Source organism: Rhinolophus hipposideros (assembly GCF_964194185.1).
Source record: "Rhinolophus hipposideros genome assembly, chromosome: 12".
In the NCBI taxonomy this organism is placed as follows: Eukaryota; Metazoa; Chordata; class Mammalia; order Chiroptera; family Rhinolophidae; genus Rhinolophus; species Rhinolophus hipposideros.
Window position 1 is genome coordinate 44412441 of NC_138058.1, and position 10086 is coordinate 44422526.

The window sequence follows — 10086 nt, forward strand, 5'->3', positions numbered from 1 at the left end:
GGACATTAAATTCTTTTAGTCCAGCCTCTTTTTAAATTTGTTTTTGTTTCTTTGCTCAGTTTTGCCATAATAGTCTGTATATTCACCCAGTGTACATTTGTGTTTATTTGGTATAAAATCAAAAAAGAAAAATCTTTTTTATATTTAAAGAAGCTACTTTTTATGTAATCCCCCAATTTTAAAAAAAGGATTATAACCCAAATGTAAAGAGGTAAATTTTAGATAATTTGCACATTATCTGCGGAAAATGAAACCTGAAAACTTCCAAATGTTATGCTCAGAGGTTCATTTTCTTAAATATGTGGTGTACTAGAGTATTCAGAATTCTATCCGGTTTTAAACTCTTTTAGATTTGACAAAAAGTTCAAATCTTACTTGAGTGCTTGCTTTGTGTAAAGTCCTGTATAGATGCTCCAGAAGTTAGTGTAGTTCTTTCTCTTCAGGAGCTTATGATGTATATCGTGAGAATACATCTTCAGAAACATTTAACCAGTTCCTTATTTAGATGAAAATTATTAAATAGATGAAAATTATTTTGTATTCCTTTTTCTGTAGTCTCTGATTATGTCCTTAGGTCAGTTCAACTTTTTAGAAGTTGGTTTCTTGGGACATTTTTAAAGCTGCAGGGATTTATTTTCTTCAATATTTATAAATCTTTTGTTGAAGGATGTATATGTATTTATTGGGTAATGGTATTTATTTGCATTTATTGAATAAATCTTTCCCTATTTTTCTTCCTAGCTTTGAATATACTCAGACTACTTAGAAGATTTGTAGTTCCATTGTACTAAAATTAAAACATTTCCTTCTATGTTTATCATTTGAAATTTAGTTTATATCTATGTTTCATTCTTTTGAACATTTCTGATATTTAATTTTGAGGAGTGCATTAAAAAGGTTTTTTTAATGTTTCTTTTTGGAAGGTAGCCTTACCGTACAGGTTTAATTTCGATATTTTTCAGGGTTACTTTGAAAGCTGTAACATACACAGAAACAGGATAGCAGGCTTTGAAGTAAAAGCCTATGCTAACCCCACAGTGGTTCGATGTGAAATTCATCATGGGCAGACTGGAGGAATATATGTCCACGAAAAAGGAAGAGGACAATTCATAGAGAATAAAATCTATGCAAACAACTTTGCAGGTGTATGGATTACCTCAAATAGTGACCCAACAATAAGGTATTTATATATAATTATAAATGGAAATTACTTTTTTACTTTGTTTTATAAGAAAAGTCAAGATACATAGCTTTAACTCTTAATGTATTTCCTAGACACCTGGCTACTATAAAATAACTTTTCCTAGTAAAAATCTGTGCATCTGAGTGAGCATAGCTATTGCGTTTATTTTTGTGTGTTCTGTTCATTTTTTTATTAGTGATCTAAGCCATACACAATATTACTTTATGAACAATTCCAAATGCTGTGATTTTAATTTTAAATTCTCAAACTGCATTATAGATGAGTAAAAACGGCTATATAACTTTCTCTTGGAACCAGAATGATCTCTCTTATTTTTTTTTAATTTTTTTATTTCCTGAAAGTCAGCCGATAGAATAATTCAGGAAACTAATTAATCTCAAAGATTCTTGAACAGAGAGACCAAGAATAACAAAAAGTCAAAACTTCAAGCTGTCACCTTTCTTTAATAGTTCCTGCCATTCCCTCTGGCCACAGTAAGGAAACAAATAGATCCAGACTGAAAGGCATTGATTAAAACTATTGAACAGAGCTATTATAATTTAATCAAAAACCATGAAGTATTTTTCATTATCAAATTTTACTTTTCACTGGTTTTATGAAAATAGAATATGGGATTTCCGTCTTGTTAATATTCAGCAAATGCTTTTTTTAATGTGTTAGCTGTTTTAAGCGGAGTTTTTAAGAATGCTGTTTTGTCTCAAATACTGAAAGTCTTTTCCAAAGCTTTAGGTCTTAGAACTGAATTTAGAAATCATCTAGTCTGAGTCCCTCATTTGATAGATTAGGAAACTATGGCCCACAGAAGTTAAATAATTTTCCAAGGTCTCATGACCACGAGTGGCTTTACAATTAAGTATATAAAACAAGTAAACTTTGCTGAATAGATGCTTATTTTTTTTATTATTTCACATAATTATAGGGGGAATTCTATATTTAATGGAAATCAAGGGGGAGTTTACATCTTTGGTGATGGACGAGGCCTTATTGAAGGAAATGACATTTATGGTAAGCATGTGGTTTTATTCTATAAAATTTTAGAGCTTGGCCTATCTTCCTGACATTGGCAAAATGGACCAGTTTGAAACCATCCAAGTAGAACTGATCCAATTTATTTAAATTCTTAGTTACGATTCTTCTGTAATATTTAATCACTTAACATTTACTGAGTATCTACTATGTATATGGCACTATGCCAGGTACCAGGCATGAAAAGATATAGATCAGATAGATAGATAGATAGATAGATAGATAGATAGATAGATAGATAGATAGATACATAGATACATAGATACATAGATACATACATAGATACATACATAGATACATACATAAATACATGGATAGACACATAGATAGACAGACAGACAAAAGTCTCAAGGAGTATCTGCAGTTTCCTTAGATTCGTTTCATTGTTTAACAATTATTTCTGTGGTAGTTAATACACTGTGTATTAACTAGAAAGGGAAAATTTAATTCAGCAGTTACTAGATATCTATGTACTAGACACTGATATGTCCCTGGACTTGCTCTTTTGCTCACAATTACTTGATAGTACTTTATATTAGAATTTAATCAGTGCCAGGTACTGTCCTGAGCACCTTACCTGAATTAGGTAATATAACATTCACATCAATTCTGTGAAGTAGACACTATTAAATATCCCCACTTAGTACAGAGAGGTTAAATAACTTTTTCAAAGTCACACAGGAAGTAGGTAAAATTCCTGGGATTCAAAAGTATGCAACCAGGCCAGGAGTCTCTTCCCTTAACCACTATACCTATATTACCTACAATTCTTTTTATTCTTTTAACTTAGTTCCCTATTTTTATCTTATAATGCTCATGGGCCATAAATATCTTTCTGAATATGACATATTTCACAGAATTCTAGTAAGAATTTTAATGTAACACTATGTAATGTAACACTTTTACTGTGTTTCACTAGGATCCATATGTTGACATTGTAACTTTTACTTTTAAATAGGAAATGCATTAGCAGGAATTCAGATTAGGACAAACAGTTGTCCAATTGTTCGACATAACAAAATTCATGATGGCCAGCATGGTGGGATTTATGTGGTAAGTTAATGAATGTGATTCTAGAATCTCATGCATCAAAACCAGAGAAGAAAGGGGAAGAGGGCAGAATTATGTCCAGCTTGAGGTAGGCCATATTCAACTTTTAGAGTATGAATTTGTGGCTGTCTTTAATATCTAGACGATAAATAGGACTCTTGTTCTCCCTGCCAGTGTATATGAATGGCTTTTAATTTTATAGTGAGTGTAGTGTTCTATAAAATTTAATCAACCGACAAAATTTAGGCATAGAAGATAAACCTTTTTGTTAAAGTCTTTATAATTGGCAATATGAGCTAAACTCATAACACTGATTGGCAGTCTGAATTATATTTGTTACACTGGAATTTTGCCAATGTGACTACTGTGTGAATCTCTGAAATTTTCCAAAAGTAAAATCATAATATCACTGAAAATACTAATAATACTAGACTTCAATATTTTTGTCTTCTGAAAAAGCCAATTTTCATTTGAATTTATGTTGAAACAATTGAGCATCTTGCAAAATTTTAAAACCTATGCATTAGTCCTTTGTCTTCTGTCACCATGGTATTTGAAACTGTTACAATTGATTCAAGTAAGACAATAAAGGATCCTAATTTCTGAAAGGTGTGTAATGACAGGTGTGACTAATTTTTATTTACAGTTCTAAAAAAATCATTTCTTAATCTTCTGCTAAAAACAAACGTTTTCTGAGACCTTATTATTTTGAAATGATTTTACCAATAAGTTACTAAGTGAGAGATCTATGGTTTGCTATATATCTGAAATGAAATTCTTTTGCTAAAGTAAATTGCATGCTACTACTCTTACTATAGTATATTTAAAAGTACAAAACCACATAAAGAACAGTATAAATAAAAACTTTGGGAGCTTAAACTTAGGTAGAGGCTACAGAAAAATATTATCATTAACTCCTCGGATAAAGAAACAAAAATTGAGGGTTTTTTTGTTAGAACTGTTTTTAAAGGGGGGAATACACTAAACTACTTGCTTATACAAAATATGTATTGTAATCAATGTGTCTTTTATTTAGCATGAGAAAGGACAAGGCGTAATAGAAGAGAATGAAGTTTATAGTAATACTCTGGCCGGCGTCTGGGTGACAACTGGCAGCACTCCAGTACTCAGAAGAAACAGGATACACAGTGGCAAGCAGGTAAGATTGTTTTGGACTCTTGTATGGAAAATAATTGTTTTGTAAATACTTTTTTGTCATTTGAAATTTTTTTTTAATTTTAGGTTGGTGTGTATTTTTATGACAATGGACATGGAGTGCTAGAGGACAACGATATCTATAATCATATGTATTCAGGGGTTCAGATAAGGTAAATGTTTTCCCATTTGGCTTTCTTTGGGGAATATGTGGGGTATATAGAAGAAATTTCCTTGTTATTTAATGCTCAATCTTTATTCTTCCTTTTGTATGTATATTTATTCTACCATATCTTGGCTTAAATTGTCAGACTATAACTTTTCTTGGGCTAGCTAAGGACAGCAGTCAATTTAGTCCATCATACTTAGAGAGTGGAAACCTGTATAAAAATACTTGTGAGCTATACCTGGCATTTCATGGGCACTCAGTAAATGGGAGCTTGTTTTTTATGCTAGTTCTATAAAATTAATAGTTTTTCACACCCCTCTCCTATATTTTAACAGTCTTCAGAACTATAGTAGTCCTAATCGTATAATTCAACCCTTAATTTTACTTACGTGAGGGATGTATATTTAATAATAGCTCTTTACCTACCCCCTCAATTTAGTTTACGTTAGGAGAGTCTATAGTAATAACATAGCTAAGTGTGAGAAGTAGAATTAAGCAAAATTAAACCAGTTTCTTTAATGACAGATTTTCAGAGCATTTTGAAGGACTCCACTGTTATTTTTACTATGGTTAATGTGGATTTTTCCAGCTACCTCATCTAACATGGGATGTGGGAGTGGAAACAATTGAAATGGCATTATTTTCTATTCTACCCATAGGACTGGAAGCAACCCCAAAATTAGGCGCAACAAAATCTGGGGAGGACAGAATGGTGGAATTCTAGTTTATAATTCTGGTATGTTCAGTCTTCCATTTTCTTCTCAGTGCTAATGGTTTTTAGAAATATACTTTCTAAATAATACAACCTAAATTTTTGCATTTATAGGTCTAGGCTGTATAGAAGATAATGAAATATTTGACAATGCAATGGCTGGAGTCTGGATTAAGACAGATAGTAATCCTACACTAAGAAGAAATAAAATCCATGATGGAAGAGATGGTGGCATCTGTATATTTAATGGGGGTCGAGGTATTGTTGTTAATTTTGCATTAGTAAAAAACCCAATTTTCCATTCTTCTTCCATATCTTTAACGATCAATGACATTGCCAGTTAACATGTTATAAATCAGTGAATCTCAGTCTTTTTCTTTATCAAGTCTTGATATGGTTGAGATTACTCTCCAGAGTAAGGAAACAAATGTTTACAGAATTTTTCTTTTCCTTTTGTAGGCACCTTGAGTGTGCCAGTTGTTAGTAAGGCTTTTTTAGGCTAGCAGAATTTGTTTACGGCCTTTTTCTGGCCTTTTTATTATTCAGAATAGTGATATAATTATAATAAACATCAAAGTCAAGTTATAGAACTAGGTTTGAGAAATTAATTGGTCTGTAAATATTTGAGAATGTCTGTAGTAAATAAGTATTACTTTGTACCTGTTTACAACTGTGTTTATTAGAGAATGGAGTTAACGAAGCCAAGGTGTGCCTGGTTTGGTATCCATGAAAGTCAACTCACTGCATTGAGGCAAAAATTCCACAGTCCCTGCCCTTTGCAAATTCATGTTCATGAAGAGAGACTGGGAGAGAATGTGTAATGCAAAATTCATCACCATGTCGGAAATGTCAGTAGCCCTACATTGTACTTGTGTGGAAGGATAGCTGGTTATTACTCTGACATACCAAGATTTAATCAACAAAATTCACTACTGCAATAAAGCAGTGATTCTATTAATGACATAGACTCTCCAGGAGTTTATAATGTAGTGATTCAGTAAAGTAACATCTCTGATAGTATTTAAGATACAATGAGGAAACACAATACAGAATGGTGGTTTTATTTGTAAGATGTTGAGAAAAGATTCAGAGTAAAATCAGTCTTGAGCTGTGTCTTCAGAAATGAGTATTCACTGGTAAATGGGGGTTGGGTGCAGGAAGCAGGCTATTCCAGGTGTAGAAAGCATATTTCACTCTTTGATTTGTTACTATTACTTGAACACCTGTACCAACCACTGTGATATATAGATCCTAAAGATGCAATGGTGAATAAAACAGTACTAATTCAGAAAGTTTACAGTCTAATGGAGTGGCACATTGTAAACAAGTCTAAATGAAACTGAAAGTTATGATTTAGTAAGGTTTAAGAGGTATACTGAAAGTTGAGGCTGGAGAGGGGCAGGGCCCAAATCGTAAGAAGCTTTGTATATGAAATATGGAGTGGACTAGATACTAGCAATAGCACTTAAGGTTAGTGGACATCTGCAAGATTAGAGGCAAGGACTTGTAATAGTCTTTTCCAGCGGAAAAGGAATTTAGAGGTCAATACTGGGAAATACCAGATGCGTCAAATATTTCCAAAAATAAAAGTTTCACATCTTTAGGAAGCAGGGAAACACTGGTACCCAACTAGCTATAATTCACTGTACATAAGTAGGTTTTTATATAATAAAATATTAATTCATACTTAGTTTTATATACTTATACATGTATTAACTCATTTCATCCTCATAACCCTATATGGTAGGTGATATACCCATTTTACAGATAAGGAAACAGATGAAAAGGTAAGTAATTTGCCCACTCAGAGCTAGTAAAGTGGAGGAGTCAGTATTCAAAGGCCTGAAGTCTAATTTCTCAGCCAACTCTTAATAATTGTTAAACTGCCAGAAGAGAGAATAATAAATTTGATGGAAGGAAACTGAAAACCTCCCAGGGGAAATAATAACATTAGGAAGAAAGAGTGCAGGGCATTTCCAAGAAGAGGAAATATGAACTAAAGAGATTAGGGATAAAAATATTCATTCAGAGCATAGGTAATGTAGACAAAAAAATGTTCATTCAGAGCATAGGTAATGGGAGACAAAGAAGTAGGTTGGGAGAATATTTTGAAAGGCTTTAAATGACAAATTAATTTTAAACTTTATTCTGAAAGCTTTTTAAGCAGAGAAGAGACATGATAAGAGTTGTAGGAAACTGGGAAAAATACAGCAACAAAAAAAAAGACTGGAGTAAAGGAAATTGATCAAGGAATGATTATAGTAATAATGGCCAGAAATAATCAGGGCTTAAATTAAAATGTACTTTCATTAACCAATTAAAATTTTAAAAACTAAAACCTTGAGGATACAAAGGTTCTAAAAAGATTTCAAAGGAATTTTAATTCAGCAGTATTCAGTGAGAATTAACTATGTGCCAGTCACTGGGGATGCAATGGTGAGTAAACTAGACACGGTCCCTGAAACCATGGAACTTGCAGTTTATTGGTTAGAATGTTACCTGCAATTTTTGGTTAAATTCTAAATACCCATGAATTATTAATGAACTTTTCTCTTCGGCTGAAAAATTAATCCTGTGAATTTTACAATGCAGTTAATAAGAAACTAAAATAAAACCTAAATACCACCAAAAAGGCTAGTAAAATGTTATATACATTAACCTTAATCTGAGGAAATATTTTATTATAGGTCTCCTTGAAGAAAATGATATTTTCAGGAATGCTCAAGCAGGTGTTCTCATCAGCACTAACAGTCATCCAGTCTTAAGGAAAAACAGAATATTTGATGGATTTGCTGCAGGTTTGTACTTTTTTTTTCTTACCTGTAGCTTATTTTCTGTACATTAAAGTGATTGGGTTGTAGTATATTCTTTTAATAACTAAAGGTGTGCCAAATGTGCTTTAAAAGGGCCTGAATGCTTGTCTATTAACAGTCACTTACTAGGGCACCTAATCCAAGTTCTGGATTCTTCCACTCTAAGAAATAAACTTACAAGAAATACTGTTCTTGCTGATCAGTAGTAATTATGAAACGTTAATTGGGATAGAATAAATGTAGTCTTTGTACTACCATTAGTAATACAGATAAATTCAAGCCCTCTGGCCTCAGAAGTACATTTTTTTTAAGATCCCGGTAAGTGAAATCCAAGTATCGTGCATATATAGTTCAACTTTTTGCTAGTGAAGACACTTAATATTCCAAATAAGCCATTAACTCCTTTTCTCTTCAATATGTAAACTAGCTGCTACCTAAACATACTTCTAGGTATTATCCTCTTAATTTGCAAAGAAATTTAGAAGTGTCGTTAAGTTATGAACCATTTGTATCCTTCCTTCAGCAAACATGGTGGACTATTAACAGTAGAAAGTGAATTACTGTCAATGATTCAAATAAACATTTGTATTTTATTCCCTAGATGTTAATATACATTTTATGTAAAAGAACAAGTTTACTACATTTGCTATATTTCAGGTTTAAGAAACTATATAAAGTTGATGCATCTGCTGTTTAAATTTTACTTCAGGTATTGAAATTACAAATCATGCAACTGCAACACTAGAAGGCAATCAGATTTTTAACAACCGGTTTGGAGGCTTATTTTTAGCATCTGGTGTTAATGTGACAATGAAAGGTATGTTGGAGTCTATTCTGCCTATAAATATATGAGCTGTGCCATGAAAATCAAAAGGCACTGTTCTTTGATAACTTGATTCCTTCTCTAAAAAGTTAGCAACAAGAGAACTATTTTCAAAGAAAAAAGTTTTGACTTGTAAATACATTTCTACTCTTAGTTTACTTTCTTGGTTAGCCTTTTAAAGCTATTAAAATCTGACTCTATTAGAATAAGCCTATAATCTGTTTGGTTTTTTTAATTTTGTCTTTGTCCTTTAGAATTTTACTTGTTTTTTCTTTTATTCCAGATAACAAAATAATGAACAATCAAGACGCCATAGAAAAGGCTGTTAGTAGAGGCCAATGTTTATATAAAATATCAAGTTATACCAGCTATCCCATGCATGATTTCTACAGGTATATTTCTAAATTATTTGAGTCCTGGAAAAGGGGGAAATGGTGATTTTTCTATACTGGCAAGACCTAGCATTTTTAGATTTTTTTTTTCCGCTTAAATGTGTGAACAGAGTAGATTGGATGTATGCCAGTCAAGAGTGTAACTGAAAAATTTTTAATTGTCCACATTTGAGTTCTATGATCAATCGACTTGAGGATCCTGTTTGAGATCCTGTTTGACTTACTGTAGTAAGTAACTACTGACTGCATTGGAAATGTGGGACACAACATTTATATTGTCTCAAAGTTGGCACTACTTGTTCCATATATCCCAGACACTGAGTGGGTTTTGACTACTCTCCTCCAAAAATTGAATCCATGGACTTGATAGGAAAATTTCAACTGCCTTTCTCAACTTACAAATTGTTTTCCTCAGAATACGTAAAGCAATAGGAAATTCACTTACTCCATTTTAGTCCCTTTTCAGAATCTGGGTTGGAGCCACCAAAATTTTGTTTTTGGTCCTTTTAATAAACAAGATGCCGTTACTTTGAATATGTTCAAGAAAAATAATGTAAGCTTTTGCTTTTTAGATGTCACACTTGTAACACCACAGATCGAAATGCCATATGTGTGAACTGCATTAAGAAGTGCCATCAGGGACATGATGTAGAATTTATTAGACATGATAGGTATGTAACATACTTGCTTGCTCTTTTACCCAATTATCCCCCCCCTCCTTCCTAATTTTTGGGTTTTCATT

The 10086-nt window shown here is 32.4% G+C and overlaps 1 protein-coding gene across 2 annotated transcripts in view; it reads left to right on the plus strand.

The window, feature by feature from the left end:
* The window catches only part of FBXO11 (F-box protein 11), an 81429-nt gene that overhangs the window by 68585 nt on the left and 2758 nt on the right, over positions 1 to 10086 (plus strand). For both annotated transcript variants that reach the window (XM_081069163.1, XM_081069164.1), the window contains exons 12-22: positions 963 to 1180; positions 2124 to 2209; positions 3189 to 3283; positions 4317 to 4439; positions 4523 to 4608; positions 5264 to 5340; positions 5431 to 5574; positions 8004 to 8114; positions 8839 to 8946; positions 9236 to 9344; positions 9917 to 10015. In XM_081069163.1, the coding sequence (XP_080925289.1) occupies positions 963 to 1180; positions 2124 to 2209; positions 3189 to 3283; positions 4317 to 4439; positions 4523 to 4608; positions 5264 to 5340; positions 5431 to 5574; positions 8004 to 8114; positions 8839 to 8946; positions 9236 to 9344; positions 9917 to 10015 (1256 nt within the window). The remainder of the gene's footprint in view (positions 1 to 962; positions 1181 to 2123; positions 2210 to 3188; positions 3284 to 4316; positions 4440 to 4522; positions 4609 to 5263; positions 5341 to 5430; positions 5575 to 8003; positions 8115 to 8838; positions 8947 to 9235; positions 9345 to 9916; positions 10016 to 10086) is intronic.